Consider the following 20,492-nt stretch of genomic DNA (forward strand, 5'->3'; position numbering starts at 1 on the left):
CTATTATTTTTCTGTGGTATTTTGATTCAAATAAGATAAATGTAGGGCAGTATGCTTTTCCATTTAAATGAAACATACTGTTTTAAGATTATCTTATTTGTATCAAGTGGTTCAAATAAGTGATAAGTGTGTGAGGGTGATTGAGATTTGAATCAAGTGGTTCAAATAAGTGATAAGTGTGTGAGGGTGATTGAGATGTAAAATTTTTTAGAATTTCTGGTATCCACACAAACTACATATCATTCAAGATTCTGCTGCTTGGATGCTGAGAAGTAGTAAACTGTTTTGAGTCGCATATTATTGACAATGTGCATATATTTTGGGCATCCATAAATATTTTAAATATCATCAGCTTGAAATAAGTTATCTCTAAGGACATTAAATATGATAAATATTCCTTTTTGGAAAGAAATGTAGCTGAAAATATTGGAATTAAATATTTACTTAAAATATCAGATTATGAGTAGTTTGTTGACTTCAAAAGAGGGCTTTATTACAAGCAGAATTATCAAAAGTGTCTTAAAACCATTTTCTGGAATATTAGATATCAGTGATGTTTTATATTATGGAATTTTCTTTCTTAAAAAGATTACTAAATCGTTAATATGTTAAAATATTTTTTGAGTTTGTCTCTGAAATCACTGGGCTGATGAGATTTCTGAAATAACAGGTAAATTATGAATCCAGTGCATTCTACTTTCAGAATTCGTGCTGAAATGGATTGTTGCAATTGAGTTGTAACTGCCTGCAGAGGAACCAACAAAATCAGACTCAACATTTCTTAGAGGGAAAAAAAATACTGCATTTAACCCTTTGCGGCAGAGTATGTCTGGTCTGGACACGCCCAAAAATTTCCTTCTGTATGCACAGAAAAATTGAATGAAAAAGGATTTATAGATTACTATAGGTTACTCTGAACCTTCTTTATTTATGGTAGATGGCAGCTCAACACAAACCAGTCCATATATTTTAGCCATGTTTAGTTTTTTGAAACCCTCATTTTTCAAGGAAATCTTTCAGATTTTTTTTTTTTAAGTTATAAAAGGAATTGTTTGAAAAGAAATTTCTCTTGTTATTTTTTTGGCTGTATGCTAATCTCCTTATTCTATATTAGCTTTAAATTTTTACCTTAAAATCTTGCCTAAAATCAAACTGCGAACCCTAAGTGTGCCCAGAACAGGCTCACCAATAATCTAGGACAACTGAGAGTCTGTATTCTTTGTTTCTCCGCATCTCATCGGTCAGTTCGTTGACAACAATGCTTGTTTCAACACTCTTTTCGAAGCTCTATTCAATCAGTGTTCCCACTTTGAGCACACCCACAGAGTTAAACGATAAGTGCTATCTTCACAAAATTTTACTTGTGTGATCCTCGAGGCCTAATTAGATTGCCTAACCTTTTTTTTTTCTAAATAAAAACTCCAACTTTAAAAGGTAGGGTGCTGGAAAGGGTTAATAAATCACTTTTGAACTTTCATGATTTACAAGAAAAGCAATGTTATGCCTAGGTGTAATAAATTCAGGTTGAAGTTGAAATAATAATAATTTTTTTTTGATAAATTAATGCCCAAAGAAGCATTGATCACTAATCAAAACAGTAACTACCATTTTGCTGGATGTTTTGAAAATTTTGAATAAGACGAATGTGGAATTAGTTTTTGCACTAATGGCTGCCAACATCTTTTCATGCAAAATGTACTTAAACTGGTATTATTGCATTCCATACACACGTGGAGCTCTTGATTTGTTGATGAAGACACATGGAGCTCTTGATTTGTTGATTTTTACTGAAATTTAAGAAATATATAGTGTTGTTTTTACAGTTCTGGGAACCATGCATATGAATTAAATTTAATTTAAAATCAGCATTTATTTATTTATTTATCTATCTTTGATGCTAATGCTATAACATCTCTAGTGAAAAATGTCCCTCTGCAACAAAATTAAGTACAGGCAAAATGTGTGCGAGTACTGTTTTTACATTCCGAGGAGAATGAAGTTCAGCACTTTCGGTTGGCTTTCCACACTAGCAGTCAGGATGGATTTCTAATGATTTGCATATCTCTGTGACATACCTTCATGCCAAGTTTTGTTACAATCCTACTGTGCTTTTTAATATGCAAATTTTTTATGACATTGAGTGAATCTAAAAGCAGTGTGGTAGAATGGGTGCAGAAACGTATAAGCAAGGAAGACCAAGATATTTTTAATGGTAGAAGGATTCTTGATGCCTCATGGGGAACTAATAGAAGTACATGAAAAGTATAATGAAAGTGAAGAATGGAGGTGTGTCATGCAGGGATACTACAATGCAGAAATATTGTTACATTGTTTGATGAATAACTTGAATTTGAAATTTAATGACATGGTAATTTGGCACAGTATTTGCCTTTTTTTCTGAAACAATGTCAGCATGGTTCTCCGCACTCTTGCCTCCCAACAAGAGATTTCATATAATATTTTTTTTTTCTGTTTTTTAAAAGCTTTTAACTGAAAATTTCATGTTAATTTGATTATTATTTTATGTAAAATCTTTTTTGCTGCACCCGCACCCAGATTAAGTTTGCCAGGGTTGCCTTCTGATAATGTTTGCAGGGCTCCTAAGAAAATGCTTACATCCTATATGGTAGAAAAAGAACCAACTCAGATATACAACAGATTGAAATGAACATGATTACTTAACCCGAGTGTTACGGGTTTAGCCCTAAAATTTTAAAGTTCCTCAAAATGTCATGAATAAGTGGTATTTTCTTGATTTTAATTAAAAAATTACTCTTTCATTTTGTACCTTGATTCCTTTTCTTCCAATGTACATCCAAACCGAAATCAGTTACATTGAAAGCTAGCAGAAATTTTCATGTATAATGAACATAGAAGGCAGCCTTCTTTACGGAATTTTTCGGCCGTAACGCTGAGAGGGTTAATATTGTTAATATTCGAATAAAGTAATGATTGAATATTTTGCTGCATATATATTAAAAATAAAAATTACGTGAAAATTATATTTTATGGAATAGAAAAATGAAACATGTTAAAACATTTTATGAAATATTTTAAAGTTGAAGTGATAGGTTAAGATAGATGACTATTAATTTAGTGAAAAGTTTAATATATGTATATTTTTGTTTCTCTCAAGAAAATTTGTCAGCTGTATTCAAAATATTTATGCTATTTAAAGGTTCTTGTTACATATAAAAATGCTTTTTGGTTTCATTTTCTTCTCACATCATACTTATTGGTAGTTTTTTCCCGTTTTTAAAACAAATTAAGATTTTTGTATTCTTTCTTTTATTATTTTTCCTCCCGTGGATGAAATAAAAATTAAGAATCCTCGAAATACTTATGAAATAATTTCTGTATTTGGAAAAGTTAAAAAGTCTTCTTGTGCAGCTTGGCATACTATTGTTGCAAAATTGAATATGCCTTTCTTTTATTTTTAAAAACAAAGGCATATTCAATTAACATAAAAATTATTCCAGTACCTAATCAAAATGTGCATTATATATATATATATCTTCTAAATTTTCCTCAGACACATTTTTCTAGATTATATAAATTTTAAAAAGTTATAATTGTTTTTTTACATTATATTTATAAAATTTATATTAAAAAATCAAATATGAAGTAATACACGACACTATCTGGAAAATCCTTTTACAGAAAACATTACACCACTAGAAAATCACTTCATCAATCCTATTTAAAGGGTGTAATTTACATTATCACTTCATTAAATGATTTCAGAATGAAAAGAAATTCTAAAATATCTTTCATATTTGAAGAGGAGAATCAGTTTTGCAAGCCAGGAGGTTTGAAAGCTTTCTTTTATTAAATCAAACAATATATCTTTTCAGCATGGGCTTCGTAAAATTAAATCACAATTTATCTATTTAAACTGAATTAGTATATTGCTGCAAATAACAATGAAAATTTTTCCATAGTGAAAATTATCTAGTCTTAAATGATTTAGTATTTGCAATTGTGATTTAATTTTACGAAGCCCATGCTGAAAAGATATATTGTTTGATTTAATAAAAGAAAGCTTTCAAACCTCCTGGCTTGCAAAACTGATTCTCCTCTTCAAATATGAAAGATATTTTAGAATTTCTTTTCATGCTGAAATCATTTAATGAAGTGATAATGTAAATTACACCCTTTAAATAGGATTGATGAAGTGATTTTCTAGTGGTGTAATGTTTTCTGTAAAAGGATTTTCCAGATAGTGTCGTGTATTATTTCATATTTGATTTTTTATCTAACTTTTACTATGATTAGCTTTCTTCTAAACTTTTAAGCGCAAATTTGTACAAGATTCCTTTACTGTGTAAAGGTATGGTATCTGCTGTTGTTGAGTGCCTAGTATAAAGTGCTTTTTGACTGTATCCCTTCTTTTATTATCATTATTATTAGAACAATTTATAGTTTTCCAAATATCTAACAAAATTTCACAGAGTGGAAAATGCAGGGCTGAGGAGCAAATAGTTTTTGCCCAAATTCAAAACTCTTAACCGCTTGCCTGATTATCCCGAGTTATCCCGGGTTCCTATATATTGCAGTTAATTATTATCCCGAGAAAACTCAGGCAAAGCAGAATTTGTCAATACGATTTGTTTTATCACAGTTTTACTTGGCCTGGACAAAATGAAAGGAAATATTCAGCTTTGATTGGCAGTTTGTCAAGTTTTGTTGGTTTCGTGCTTCTTCTGGCGGAACTGGTCACGTGTTTTCCCTATTGTCTAGTATACATTGGCTTGTGGATTAGTAATATATAAAGAATGATAGTTGCGAAACCCAGACTCAAGTCACTGTCCCATGGACACAATACCCTTCACATAGGTTACAATCTTAATTGCCGCTCTCACGGCATTATCTCAGCAGAGCTGGTAATGTTGTGCTTCGCGCGATAAACCAGCAATAATTCATTATTGGTATTGAAAAAATAAAATAATGGTGATGATGCAAGATAGCGAAAGCGACGATTTTTCAGATAGTGATATTCCAGATGTTATTCCTGCTAATGGAAAAAAAATCACATTCAATGAGACAGTGTTCTCTGTGCTCTCGTAAAAGAGATTCCAGAGGTAAGCCAGTAAGGAAAGAGATGAGATACCAGTGTATAGAATGTCAGGTATCACTTTGTGTTAAAAACTCTCATACAACGACTAATATTTAGTTTTTTTTATTTGCCCGAGATAACTGGGGATAGAAACTAATATTAAAACTAAATGCTTTTACACCTGTAAAAAATTAAAAATTCAACTTAAAAAACCTATATATTTTGTTTTTTTGTTTCCTTGTATTTAATAATAAAATAAAAAAATGTGGTTTTTTGCAATTTTTTTCAAAAAAGTGTGTAAGGGAAGCGGTTAAACAGCAGTTCTTCAGCTTTCTACAGCAAACTTGAATTTAATCAAGTTTAACTTTTAAAACTTGGGGAATGTGTTAAAATTTTAAAAGAAATGTGTTGTTATTGTCCAAATTAAAATATTTTTATCTACCATGCAGCAGTGTGTTGTCGTTTAGCAAGGCATAAGACATTTAAATTTTCTTCCATATATATTCTGTTATTAATTATTAAACTAAGCGGCTTAAGAAACAAAAAATGCAGATTCATTTTAATTATTACTAATGACTTTGTGAACTTATGAATTTACATTAGCTGGATTCTATAAAACAAGTAATGTATTTCTTTTTTTATAACTATCTGAGGAAGCTGATCACACAGGTAGTTAGCTAAGACTAAAATAATGTTATTTCCCTCCTGGTAGCAAAGCAACTCTGTCTTAGAATTGTGAAACATTTTCCTTGTCAGTAAATTCAGTTTTAAGAATTCTGCATATTGTTCAAAAGTGTTCTGAAGGAGATATAAACAACTATTGTCTGTATTACTACAGAGTTTTATTCTTATCATTAGATTTTGTTCCTATACAAGTAATAGTGTACAAGTAAGAAGAAAACCTGCAGCAGAAGTTATGATACATTTGGTGCATTTTTTTAATAATTATACTAGTTGCTAAATGTTAATAATCTTTTTGCAAAATGTTTTATACAGTCAAAAGTCGTTAATTCGGACACCCATAATCCGGAATGATCTATAATCCAGACCTCAAAGCTAAAAACTTTCTGCGCATGCGCCGCGTTGACACATGTGCATAGGCATTTACGTGTGCGCGTAAGACGTTTACGCGCACGCGCATGTGCGTGTGCGCAAGTGCCGAATACGTTTTAGCGTTCGCGTTTAACGTATAACGAACGGTATAAGCTAAAATTATACAATTATCTATTTCAGTTAATGTTGATGCTTGCGTTATTCCTTAATCTTCGAATTGGATGCAGCTTATTATTTTTTGCAGACTGTAAGAGCAATTTTATAAAAGTAAACTTGAACTTTCGATTATGTCAATTTCCGATTCTGGAGCTCCCAAAGGATCTACAAAACGAAAGTATGTCTCGATGTCCGTCAAACAAAAAGTGGAATTGCTGCAAAAAATGGATAAAGACATGAAGGTGACAGAGAGGTTAGTGAAAACGAAAAAATTTCGATTGACAAGTTAGTCGGTATTCTCGGCACAGCAATTACGGGACTTGAACAGCGGAGCTTTTTAACTGAACAAGAAATTATGTCTGTTTATAGAATTAAAGAGAAAGTATTATCACATAAAACGAAACAACTTACATTGAAAAAAATGTTTAATAAAGTAAACAAATAAATATTAAGCTTCTTTTTTTGTAAATTTTGATACCCTTTAGATCATAATTGTTCTTTATTTCCTAAAATACGGTTTCATATTTTTAATTTTAGAATTTGTGTATGCCATCTTACGAGATTTAAACTGATAATCTATAATCTGGAAAAATCGATAATCTGGAATCTCCGAAGTCCCGACGAGTCCGGATTAACGACTTTTGACTGTATATCACTTTCACAAAGACTCTTTTATTATAATATGAAAAACTATGCACAATGAGTGTAATTAGGTGATAATACATTAATTAAAAAAAAATTAAACCCCAAACTGGATGTTTCATGAAACAAATATCGTAGCAGCTAAAAATGTCTTTCAATTAATAATAAGATAAGCTAAATTACAGAATACTTAAATATGATAATTGAAAATTATTTCCTTGCAAAAATTTACTCATAATTTCTGTAGCTGTTATTAAACTTAAATGCTCTCTCATTTGTAAAATATATTCAAATATTATTTTAGATGCTTTTTTAATCAGTAATGAATTCTCAAATATAAAATTATGAATTTCACAAAACTACATGTGACGAAGTACTAAAAAGTGCAATTCTTTAAAAGAAAGTGTAAAACTGTATAGCAGCACTGTGATTTATAACAGTAATTAAAGGTTTTTATGTACTTCTAAATTCAATCAGAACATTACCACATTTCGTTTGCTGCCATACATTTTGTCAACAGTTGTCAACAAATGATTTTTAGCTGCACTGTTAAAAACAAAACATATTACAAATCTTTCACAGCAATAATCTACAGGAATGAGAAATAGAACTCCTCCACTGCAATTTTTCTAAGGTAAATGCTAGATGGGGAATCCCCTGTTTGCGGTTGGTATGGCGTGTATCTCTTAGCGTTAGCTTGTATTTCCAGTTTGCAATCTGCACTAATTAAACAAATGTGTGCCTTTAAATTTGTGTATTATCACACTAATGTGTTTACGGACAGATGCTATAAATTCGGGTCCAAAACGCGAGCTGTAAAAAGTCGGGACAGGAACTGAAAATTCGTGTCTGCCCCGGGAAATTCAGGACATATGGTCACCTTATTGTAAATGCCAACAATATTGCTATCTGTGCCTTGGAGCCTTATTTGAATATTGTTTGATTCTGTATCATGAAGTGTTAATGCCTATGTTGCCCTAGAAGTGTTTTTAGTTCCTATTGAATAGCCTGTGTATTTAATTATACAGCACATTACATTCTTGGCATTAAAATTACTTATTTGGACATAAATACCCTGTTCATATATCTATTGTCATCGCATTCCTCCTTCTTCATAGTACTGCATTTTCTCTGCCTGGTAGTATGTCTATTTTTGTCATTCATGTATAATATATGATGAAGCATTTAATGCTTGTTTGTGATATCATATTGGAAATTGTTTCATAGTGTAAATATATATTGCATGTTCTGTTTTGTTGTCGTGTGCGTAAAATCATAATTTCCTTTTTCCTAGTTAGTATATATATATATGTAGGTTCATAGTGATCTAATCTTTTTTTTATGTAATATTGGGTTTAAAAATAACCTGCTAATTAAAAGGTGGATGTAAAGTATATGTTTTCTAATAGCGTTACAGTTTTAAGAAAATGCAGGTTTTCTTAGTAATTCCCAATGTTATTTAGTTTAGTAATAATTGTTGTGGTGTCTGGATTTCTATTCAATTAGAAGGCTAAATGTCACACTCTCCTATCACTGTGTGTGTGTGTGTTGGTGTTGAATAACCTAAAATTCACTTAGTTCGAAAACAAGCTTTTCTAATACTTGCACAATAGCTGCAAAGTAAGATAATAATAATTTATTTACTAATGAAATATTGATTATATTATCTCCTAATATAAATTTAGTATATATCTATGAAAAACTGATATATTTTTTTTTTAAAGTTTGATAGTCACTTTTACTGGATTTCTTGGAATGGTAGTCACTTTTATTGTATTTCTTGGAATAGTTGCCTTTATTTTGAAATTAAATAAAATGAAACTGATACTTAATTGGAAATTATACTTTCTGCCATGAATCTTCTAATCTCTTAATACAGGCCAGGTCTGCAGAAGTCTTTACCTGGCTTTTATTTTTGGAACTGTTAGTTGTAGACATTTACTTCCTGTTACAAGAATGTTTTAAATGATGCAAAGATTGATATTTTTGTGTTTTAAAATTAAATGAAAATTAATTTTTCTGTGTAATATGAAATCTAAATTTTTATTCATTCCTCCATTCTCTATGCTTATATTTAGGAAAATGTTGTACTTATTATAAAGAATGAAACACAAAACATTTGACACCAGAAAAAAAAAAATGAATGAGATATATTTCGAAATTTGCAATTTTGATGTCATTTTTCAATTTGCAAATTGTTCGAGGTTGGTTTTTTTCCTACTAAAATGTCATTTACTGATATTCTTTTGCAATTCACTGATGCATATTGTTCTTCTAATTTTTAACTATACTAGCAGAAGTACTCGATGGCAGTTAAGTTAGAGAGTAAAATATTTAACAACAGAGGGAATGATACCACTGTAATCCTTCTCTAATAACGATGCAAAAAATAAGATTCATAATCATACATTTTTCAGTCTGATGCAGTATGGAACCTGCATAAAAAATTTCGATTGAAAAATAAGCTTATTCTCTCTTATTATATCAGCAACAATGGCTCGCAGTTTTTAATGATTTTAGTCTTTATAATCAGTTGGTCATAAAAGCTCAAGTTTCATCCAATATTTCACCTATATTCAATTTTAGTCGATGAAATATGACAAAAAATTGATCATAGTTATTTAGAAATCAATAACATAAACAAACAAACACACAAACAGACGTTATTCCTGAAGACAGACAATTAATTCTACATAGAAACAGACATTCTACATAGATTTTGTAAAACTTACAAATTTTTGATTAACAAAATGTATGATTCAAAAGTAAGCAGTAGCAACAATTTTCTAAATAAAGCATTTTTATCTCCAACGCGAAGACTGTTGCCACTCGGAAAAAAGAATGCGAAAATTAATGTTTTTGGAGTTTTTAATTAATATCTCAGCTGATTAAAGTCGTATGAAGATGGGAATAGTGGAAATGGCTTCCCACAAATTTGTGGAATCGGGAATTATGCTATTTTATTTCATCATAAAACTTAGAAATTTTTTATTAACAAACTCTAGGATTTGAAAGCGAGCAGTGGCAACAACTTTAGAAATAAAGCAGATTTTCATCTCCAGTTTGCGAGACTGTTGCTACTCGGAAAAATTAGGGTGAAAATTATCATTTTTCCGTGTATTTAATTAATATATTTGATTTTAATTTTTTTTTTTTTTTTAAGTGGACATGGATCTTTTCCAGGACCAGAAAAGAATTGTAGAAAGTGTGTTGATGATAGCTGTAGTATTGACTGAGTTATTAGAGGACAAATGATCCAACTTTCTTTATATGTATATATATATATACAATATAACTTACAGTTGGTATACTGAAAGAATTGCCACAAAAATAATTTGTGAAGTTCTGAGATGTTAGAAATATGTTACTAATATTATCCTGCAGTTTTATTACCTTAGAATCCTAATGCAAAAATCATACAAAAAGTTCATAAAAAATAGAAGTATTTTTATTTTTGGTAATTTATGCAAATAAGTTGGCAGTATGACAGTAAAAATTGCCATTGTGTTCTGCAACAAATTCTATATGATTCCATGAATAAGAACTCTTGTCTAAAAAACAGTTATATTGATCAGTACTTTTAATGATAATAGAAATGCTTGTCACTTAATTAGTTAACCTAAGGAATCTTTCCCTTAACTGTATTTTATTTTTAGTTTACAAATGTGAATATTTCACTCATCAGTTTGTATGTGGTTTGTGAATATAATATCTATCTTTAAAAGTAAATATTTGGTGAATTTTCTTCATTTAGGAGTAATATTTTTTTTGTATTGTATTATTGATGCGTACTATAAAATTTTCCTAAACAGGAGTATAGGAAGTGGAGCAACCTATAAAAGGCTAGATTTGATAATTTTATCAAATAATAATAATTTATTAATTTTTAAAAATTTAAAAATGCCAAATAATACATATTTGCATCATTTATAACATTTTTGTAACTGGATGTAATTTTAAAACATTTTTTGTAACTTTTGTTCAGTAATTTTGTATATATTCCTAAATGTCTTTGACTATCAGTTTCGAAAATAAAGGCTGGGTAAGGACTTTTGTGAATATGATATATTTTACGTAGTAAACTGTTGTCCTGTTAAATATATATTGATATTTAAAAACACTTGTGAAGCAATTTTAATTTTCTCATACTAGTATCGGTTTCTTATAAAATATTGCTGAATAAGGTATTAATCATATTATAATTTATTTGTATGTATATATGTATATATTTTCTTTTAGAGACAGAATTCCCTTCTTTGGAAGTGCCTGCTCCTCTGACATATCCTACAGTAACAGATGTTAGTAGCTCATCTTATGTTGAAAAAGAAGTCCACAATCAAACATTTACTCCTGTTTCAGTTTCTATGACATTTTCTACTGATGAAGAAGTGCAGCGCTCTTATGAGAGCAGTTATCAAAGTAATGCTGCTTCACTTAGTGTTCCAGCCACCACAGATTCTATTAAATCTGCAACTGCTCAGAATGAGAGAAATGGTAATCAAAATATCTCAGTGCTTGCAAGCAGTGATGTGGCTGTGCTTGCTTCTCCTGTAGTAACTGGATCTCAGTCATTAGCAGTACCAGCTTCATTTATGGAACAAGCATTTATAAATTATATGAGCAATGACGCACATAATGAACTTCCTCATGTATATGGGATTAATTACAATAACCTTTCCCAATCTCAAATTGCACAAAATCTTCAGCCTACAAGATTTAGCTTAAGTTTAGGATCTGAAAATGACTCAATACAAGAACAAGGTGTAATTTCTGGCTCAAAAACTTTATGTGATAATACATTCGTTAATACTGTTCAAGCACATGGAAATTATTCTAATTGTGTCGTTACTAATTCCAGTGTGGATCAGAGTATACCTGTAAACAGCAGTCAGGCGGAATTTAGCATTGCAGGTTTGTGTGCAGAATGTGATAATAATCATGAGGAAAATGCTTTAAATCAAGTTGGAGATGAATCTGGAGAAGAGATAGAATTTATTTGTGAAACTCGTGGAACAGTAGCTAACACTAGTAAGTAAAACATTTAGTAGTAAAAAATTATTAATAATTAAATCTCAAATTTTTACAGCTGATTATTAAAAAATTGCATGTGAATTAGTATTTGAATTTTTTGTGCTTTTTCTATGATTTATGCTGTTTTAAAAGATAGGTTTTTAAACCTCATTTTGATCTAAAGAAACCAACATGTGAATAGCTTAGCCTGAATTCAAAGGAAATATAAAAAATGAGTTTCTTTTAATGTTTTGTTTCATTGTTTTGTAGGTAATCTATAAAACTTGTAATTACTTGTACAGAATTTATGAATTAGTTCAACATGCATGGTCAGTCAAATTTCTTTCACTGGGACATTGAAATTTTGAGATGTGAAAAATCGAATTTCAATAGAAATCCTGCCTAGATAGACAGAATGACTGAAAAAGTTAAATGGTTATATTCTTATAAAGGCTAATTCTTATAAAGCATATTATTATTCAGAAAAATGCCCCTAGTCTATTCTTCTTCTTTTCAAACATTTGTATTTGAACTATGTATTTGATGGGTTATCACTTGAATTCATTCCTACTTCTAATATTAAGTATGCAATGCTGAAGTTTTCGGTGTGAGGCTCTACCTCGATTGAAGCATCGTTGCTACAAAATTATTTCTTTTTTGGAAATGAAAAGTCCTTAAAACATATCAAAAGCAAATTTTCCCTTTTAGGGGATATGAATTCTTTTGTTATGCAATGCCAAATTTGGCAATTTATCAACATTTTGGTGATTTTAAGTTCTTGTATTATAAATTTTTGATTGAGGTATGCAAATTCTTCACTTTTTTTTTTTTTTTTTGTTTGTTTTGTTTCCCCACACATAAAGCCATCGATCAGTGTCATTATAGTAATGATAGTATATTAAAATTATATTTAAGAAATAACTTAAACATTTTTATCTTCCTCTGTCATATATTAAAGTGGCATTACTTTCCATTATGGCGAATTAGCAATATTTTGATTTTGAAAACTAAATAAGATAATAAAAACTATAAAGCACATTTTCTAAAACATTTCTTAGCAAATACAAAAAAGCTACTGTAATAAATTTAAAATTCTTTTATATTTTTCATAAGAGTTTCCTTCGTGTAATTGTTTCAGAATTACAGGTGTATAAATTTTTTCTGTAAAATTCAGTTTTCTTTCTTAAAATTCACTTCACTTTCCTTTTCTGAATTTTCTTTTAAAAAATCTTCTGGCTTTTGGCTCGCAGTTGGTATTAGGAGAAATTATATATCACAATTGGTAGAGATAATTTATCTTTTTTATTTAGGTTCTTGAAATCTCTGGATTAAGTTCTTGAATCTCTTCTATCTTGAAAGGTTTAGAGGGATTTGAAGACAAAATTTGTAGACCTAAGATTCTAGAAAAAGGTGACAAAATGAAAATTGTCTTTGTGTGTTAACACATAATGAATATGTTTTACAATGTGATGGATTTATTTTTTGGAGAAAATTAGGAAGAAAATGAAAACAAAATTATTCGAATTTCCCACTTTTGATCCTATAAGTCTTCCTTTAAATATGTTATCTTCCCTTTTTGTTCTTTTGATATGATATGGAAAAATGCAAAAATGTTTTTAATTTTGTATCATGGACAGGTATTAGTTGAATTTTTCTGTTATTAAAGAAATTGGGAACTGCAGGGATCGTACGGTCCTTGAGTTCTTAGGTTTTTTTGGAATGGATTTCTGGTCCATAAAAGTCCTTAATTTCCTCCAAAATTGATAGAAGGTCCTTAATTTTAATGATCTGAAATTTCTGTCTGTTCTCATGCCAGCCATTTTGAGCGTGAATTAGCTTTTTGGAGGAATGTTTTTTGTGATTTACCAACAAATATGGTTATCTTTTGAATGGGTTTATAATTTGTTCCTATTTCTAATATAAAGGGTGTGATACTCGAGTTTCTGAGGAGGAAGTGAAACATAAGCATTTCAAAATTATTTCATTTTTTCTAATGAAAAGCTCTTAAACAACTTTTCACTTTTGGGGATGTGAATTCTTTTATTAAACGTTCTAAATTAGGTGACTTAGTAGAAGAAGTAGGTGGCAGAGACGCACATTAACACAAGACAACATTTATTGATGGCACAACGCATAATGAACTTATACATACCCTTATTTAGCTTTGAATCTTAGGGATGCCAAGTAGTGCTGGATTTGGCGTGAGCTTAAAACAAACATAGTTAACATAGGACATCAAATATTATAGCATTGCATTAAATAAAGTATACATGTTTATGTATTTTTACAAATCACCAAATACACTGACTACCAATAAGTATTTGGACACCTATGCAAATGACGATATCTGCGGTCCTAAGGTACGTCACGGACTCCGCCGGTATATATCGTGTAGGAAATAGCATTGGCTTTAGTCGCATGCAAGATGCCTCGCAGTTCAGAGCTCTCTGATTTCAAGAAAGGTATAATTATCGGGTATCACAAATGTCGCCGATCCTTAAGGGACATATCTAGCGATCTGAAGTACCCAAAATCGACAGTGGCCTATGTGATTAAGAAGTGGAAGGTGAGCGTTGATTGTCGGAATGTGCCCTGAGTCGGCAGACCAACGAAACTGGGAGATAGAGACTGACGAGTGCTGTCCAGACAAATTCAGAAGAACCGCACCCAACCGATGGCCCTCATCCGTGAGGAGTTTCAACAATCATCCGGGAGTATTGTTTCAATGAATACCATCCGTAAGGAAGCATGTCTGCTTGGTTTTCAGGGTTGTGCTGCTGCCCATAAGCCTTTGATCACAAAGTCCAACCGCGTTGCTTGGTTAATGTGGTGCAAAGAACATCGAAATGGGACCGTAGATCAGTGGAAATGGGTTCTTTGGAGGGACGAATCAAGGTTCACCCTTTACCATTCGGATGGCAGGGTCTGGCGTCTACTTGGAGAACGTCTCCTGCCAGAATGCATTGTGCCAACAGTCAAGTTCGGTGGAGGTGGAATTATGGTCTGGTAGTGTTTCTCCTGGTATGGGCTGGGACCCTTGGTCCCCATTCATGGTAAGCTCAACTCTGATGCCTACTGCACTATTTTGGATGACAATGTGCTTCCTACGTTGTGGCAGTTTTGCGGGTTGGACCCTTGTTACTTTCAGGACGACAATGCCATGTTTGTGCCAATGGAGTTCATCGAATGGACTGGCCTGCCCAGAGACCAGACCTGAACCCTATCAAGAACCTCTGGAATGAGTTGCCTCGCCGAATTCAGGGGTGCACTGCCCGGGCAAAATCGGTGAAGGAACTTCTATGTCTTCTCCAAGCTGAGTGGAAGAAAATACCACTAGCTGTCATACAAAGACTTATGTAAAGTATGCCCCGGAGGGTCCACGCTGTAATTACCTCTCGTGGAGGCTCTACCAACTATTGATTTTGAATAAAGTTACTTTTTCTTTTCTATCACAGGTGTCCAAATACTTATTGGTAGTCAGTGTATAACAGTTATACAAACACAGCTTAGAGAATAAGTGTTTCCCCGCATAAATCAATAATGTTGAAATAATCTAAATTACAAAACAAAATTAAAGTCATAATAAAGAAACGAAGTAATATATAGTTCAACAACTTGTACTTATACATATGCTTACTCAGCTTCGAATCTTAAGGACCAAATGTCGTACGGTTCATAGCAAAAGCAAAACAGCTATGTAACTAATTTTTCTTTAGGATATTAGACTTGCAGTCTGGAAGATTAGAAGGATTTAAATGCAAGATTTATAGACATGGTTCTAGAAGATTCCAGAGAAATGTGACTAAATGAAAAATGTCTCCATGGTATTAACATGTATTGGACGTATTTTACAGAAAGTTTGTGATGAATTTCTTACTTTTTGGAGAACGTATGGAAGAACTTTGAAAACTGAATGTTTGAATTTTTTACTTCTGATACTAGAATCTTTTTCTTAACATGTTTATCTTCCCTTGATTTTCTCTACTTTTTGCTGGACACAAGCATGGAAAATATCAAAAATGCTTATTTATCTTATCACATGGACAGACATTATAGAAAGAAAAATTTTTTACTAATAAAAAAATTTAAAATTGACAATTTAAAAAATTCATGTAGTATGTTCTAATGCATCATACACAGGGCTGGCACTAGGCAGTTCCCCCACCTGTTGCAATCTCTGTGGGTCTTGAATCCTGTTGCCTAGTGCCTTTCTAAATTTTGCTTCCAATGCCTGCTCTAAATTCTAAAAGTTTTGCTATTTCTAGATTTTGTTGCTAAATGTGTCCCTAAAATCTAAAAATTCTGCCAATCTCCCAGACTTAAGTGGGAAGGACACACCCTAAGAAGATAAGATACCCTAAAATACCTGGAGTTTCTCATCAACATGAAGTTAACCTGGGTAACTCATCTGACTGCAATTCGAGATAAAACAAGCATCTTGTTAAACAAATAGAATAGTGGATGCTAACTGGAACTTAAAAGGAAGACTGCTGAAATACCTTTGCATAAGAGGTATTGAGAGAATGATCCGGTATGATTGCCCAATTTGGATGACCGGCACGGCGCGAGTTAACCAAAAGCTCCTACAAATAGAAAGAATAGTGTTACTGAAGCTAACAAAGGCTTTTACAACGACGCCGACAACTGCTCTCCAGGTGCTAGCAGGAACCCTGCCTCTGGACCTGAAAGAAGCAGGAGAACAATGCATATATAATGTCTTGTTCATCACAAGACAATAGATGGACTGTTAGATACCGAGTTGGGTGACTTCAACATCGAACCAAGATTCCACACCCACTCGACGCACCTGGTCTACGTAAAAGAAACAAAATGGACAAAGAAGTTACCAACAGGACACTCCCTTGAAACCTTCACTGATGGATCGAAGCTAAACAATAAAGTAGGTGTGGCCTTCGTCACCTTTAATAATGAAGAACTGCTGCATTCAGCCACTAAAAGACTGCGATCACGTTTCAGTGTTTCAAACCGAATCGAGAGCTCTTAAAGCCGATCAATTCAAGTCAAGAGATATAGCATTGTATACGGACAGCATGAGCTTCCTTCAAGGCCTTAATAAGACAGGAGTTGCACCACTCCATATCTCAGCCCCTGAAGGAGGTCCTAGCTACCCTAGGTGACAACAATAGGATTTCTTTACAATGGATATGCGGCCACCAAGGCATCGCAGGCAATAAGTTTGCAGGTAGACTAGCCAAGGAGGCTGCCGACCACCCTTCCATTGACTCTCAAGTTCCAATTTCTGAAGATGCAGCCAAGTTCAAGATCTAGCAATTACTACTAGTTTATTGGCAAGATCGTATTACTACTAGTTTATTGGCAAGATCGTTAGGATCTTGCCAATAATCTCCCTCAGACGTCTAAAGTTGGAATTCTACTGCTTGCAGGGATTGATCAACCACAGATGCTTTCCATGTTACTTTACAAGGTTTTTTTGACTTTACATGAGCTGTATCTGTGGAGCCTTCTCTTCCGAAGCCGACACAGCCCATTACCTGACAACATGTTGCTTGCCCAAAGATCTTTGTCAACACCACTTTCATCCCTATGTACAGTTATTATTATGTAAATTTCCTAGTTGTTTGTAATTGCAGCCTTTCTATAAATTCACATTTCTATTTCCTCACCAGAATGCAAATCACTTAAGACAGTTTTAAGCTGAAGTTTTTGGAGTGCAAAACAGTGCGTTTCTGACCTCTGCTTGCTCGCTGCATTAGTTCTTGCCAGCTCTGATAATTTGTAATTATTCATCTTTGCATTTTCGCTCCCCACATTTGAATTTGTTATGGCGATAGAGTTACTGAGCCAGCTTAAATTAAAATTAAATTGTATAGTCTTTGACCACTGGTCCACATTTTAGTTTGACGCTTCTTGTTTAATTACATCACCACAAGCTGTAATTGATTTTCTTACCATAAGAACATGCCTATATGTTCCAAGCTGTTTTTAAGTAAGAGGCTTATTTAAACTTTTGTCTGACTGTATAGTTACTTTCAAGCATAGTGATGATTTATTTCTCGTCTGTCGGGAATTTTGGACTATTTAACTTTACCAGATCAAGTAAACCCTCATAGGTACATTGCGGAGAGGTTGACAAGTTAGGAAATAAAGCACGCAAAATCTAGCAAGAACACTGGTTTGCATAGTGAGATAAATTTGTAATTGTTAGAAAAGGTTCTTAAAGAAATCGATAAAAATTAGCCAAAATAAGGCTTCAAATTAAAAACACACACAAATATTTTGTTGAGTGTTGTTGCTACAAAGATAAATGTTTTGTAGCTTTAGGTGTGTAATTATCCTAATATTTTTTAAGAATCAATGTCATAAATTAAATGTATTTTGAACTTTGAAATTTTATTAGATTGTGATTTTAATGGGCCATTTTTAACAAATATTGTTAAAAAATAAATAAAATTTAATATTGGTGATATCAAGGTTATCTAACTACCTCATTTGATTATTTATAGTTAACTGCTTACCTTTAAAAGTATTTCTGCATATTAAAATGAGTTATTGCCTTTCATTAATCTTTACAGTGATCATAAGATAAAACACAAAAATGTAAAATTTCTTGTAAAACTTATTCTTTGTATTTATTGAGACTTATCACCTCTAGTGCTTTAGTGGCTTATTGGAACCTTACAGTATGTTAACTGGGTTACAACCCATGGGACTCCACACAAAGCTATGACACTAACTGCGTCAGACAGAGCCCAACAAACTTTCAATACTTCTCAACCGTGTCTACATCTGGCCTTTCAGGTTTATTCTGATCAGCAGGTTCTCTAGAGAAGCAGCAGCAGTAACAACAGCTAGTCTTTTGTTATGAATCATGCTGATTATGATTTTACTTCTCATTTTAATGTATGCCACTTGACATAAAACCTGTTATTAAACTTCTAGACTAAGCAATGAAAAAATAAATAAAAAAAAAAGAGAGGGGGGGAAGCTAACTGTTAGTAAAACATAAATAAAATGTTACTTATCTTTCTTTCAGATATGTCCAACAAGATCAGTGTAAAATATTTAAAATTACTTGATAAATTTCATAAAGTTTATTTTATTCTCAAATAAACTTTATGAAAGTTTAATTAATTATAATAATTATGCTATTCAAGTTATATGTTTAATGCATCATTTTTACCGATCTATTTTATTTTTAGGATGGTATTACAAAAGTAAAGTTCAAGCATAGATAATATGTTTAATTGAATTATTCAGTTCTTATGTGCTCTTAGGTCCATAATTTTTTTTTTATTAATGGTCCTTAAAAGTTGTTGAAAGTACTTAATTTCCGTGTGCAGAAATATGTGAGCCCTGGAACTGACAATTCAACAACAAGATTTCTTTTATTTGTCTCAGTGCATCTTGCAGAGGGATTTATTATGCTAAGCATTTTGTCCCTGATGTTCCTCTTTGAGTCCTAAATTTTACTACCTAGTGCCTACTCTAAATTTTGTTGCTTTGTGCTTCACTGTATTTGAAAAATTCTGACACTTTATATCATTTCATAGTTATACTCAATACTCATATTATTAAGGGAAAAATTTAGTGGTTTCTTATGGTATATATCCTGAATACATGTAGGTTTTTTTTAGAATAACATACATTTTTAATTAAATCTGAAAATTGAAAAATGAAGAAGAAACTTCAGGAAGATATTTACTCAAAAAGAAGGAAAATTGTTCTTCAAAGATATGTTATTGAAACATTCAAAAGTTCGGAGATAAAACTGAGACTATAGGAAAAATTGATTTGTTTATTGAAGCAAGTAAATTTAGAAAAGGAGGTAAAAAGAAGAAAATTTAGTTGAATTAGTTAAAATACCTGGAAAATTTTCAAATTGAAAAGACGCACTGATATTTTATTGTGTTTTTGCTACAAATATATATCTTTTACAGGTTTTAATGTATAATTAACCTAATGTCATTTTAGAATCAATTTTATAAAATTGTACTATTATTTTAGGTATTGTGTATAAAGCAAAAACGTTTATTCCTCATTAAAAATTCTTACATGAAGAATTTTTTTTGGCTTATTATTCATTTTAATTGGTTTTAAAATGTGAAAAAAGTATGCAAATGAACGGTTTTAATTAAAAATATAAAAAGAAGGTATTCACTTTTTTTTTTATACAGCAGTAATGTTAAGAAAAATTGACCCTATTTTCCCTAGAAATGTTAATAGAATATTACTACTATTTTGAACGTTAAATATTAAAGAAGGAACACAGAAATGCCACCTCATGTACTATTACACTAAGGATTAAAAGAGAGGAGTCTACTAGTTAGTTTGTTGGATAGCAAATGGATGACAGGTAATATAGGACATTGCTGTCCTATTCTTTCAATGGCTGTTCAGAAGGTGCATTGTCATCATGAACTATCATACTAAAGGAGTCATGAACATTTGTTTCTATAAATTATGACTAAGTTGCGTTTGTGTGTTAAATTTCTTCCATTTGTGCTTTGGCTGCAATTGAAAAAAAAATTGCTTTGCGATAGACTTGTTATAATTATTCCTGATATCTGTTCCATTTTGATGAGTGTATTTTCAC

The 20,492-nt window shown here is 31.6% G+C and overlaps 1 protein-coding gene across 5 annotated transcripts in view; it reads left to right on the forward strand.

Moving 5' to 3' along the window:
* LOC118184157 (uncharacterized) overlaps positions 1-20,492 on the forward strand; it is a 180,001-nt gene that overhangs the window by 115,870 nt on the left and 43,639 nt on the right. For all 5 annotated transcript variants that reach the window (XM_085816080.1, XM_085816081.1, XM_085816082.1 and 2 more), the window contains one exon: positions 11,147-11,935. In XM_085816080.1, coding sequence (XP_085672206.1) covers positions 11,147-11,935 — 789 coding nt within the window. The remainder of the gene's footprint in view (positions 1-11,146; positions 11,936-20,492) is intronic.

This window comes from Stegodyphus dumicola, chromosome 4 (genome assembly GCF_044657685.1).
Source record: "Stegodyphus dumicola isolate Sdum_Otavi_A_Nest chromosome 4, ASM4465768v1".
Classification (NCBI taxonomy): Eukaryota; Metazoa; Arthropoda; class Arachnida; order Araneae; family Eresidae; genus Stegodyphus; species Stegodyphus dumicola.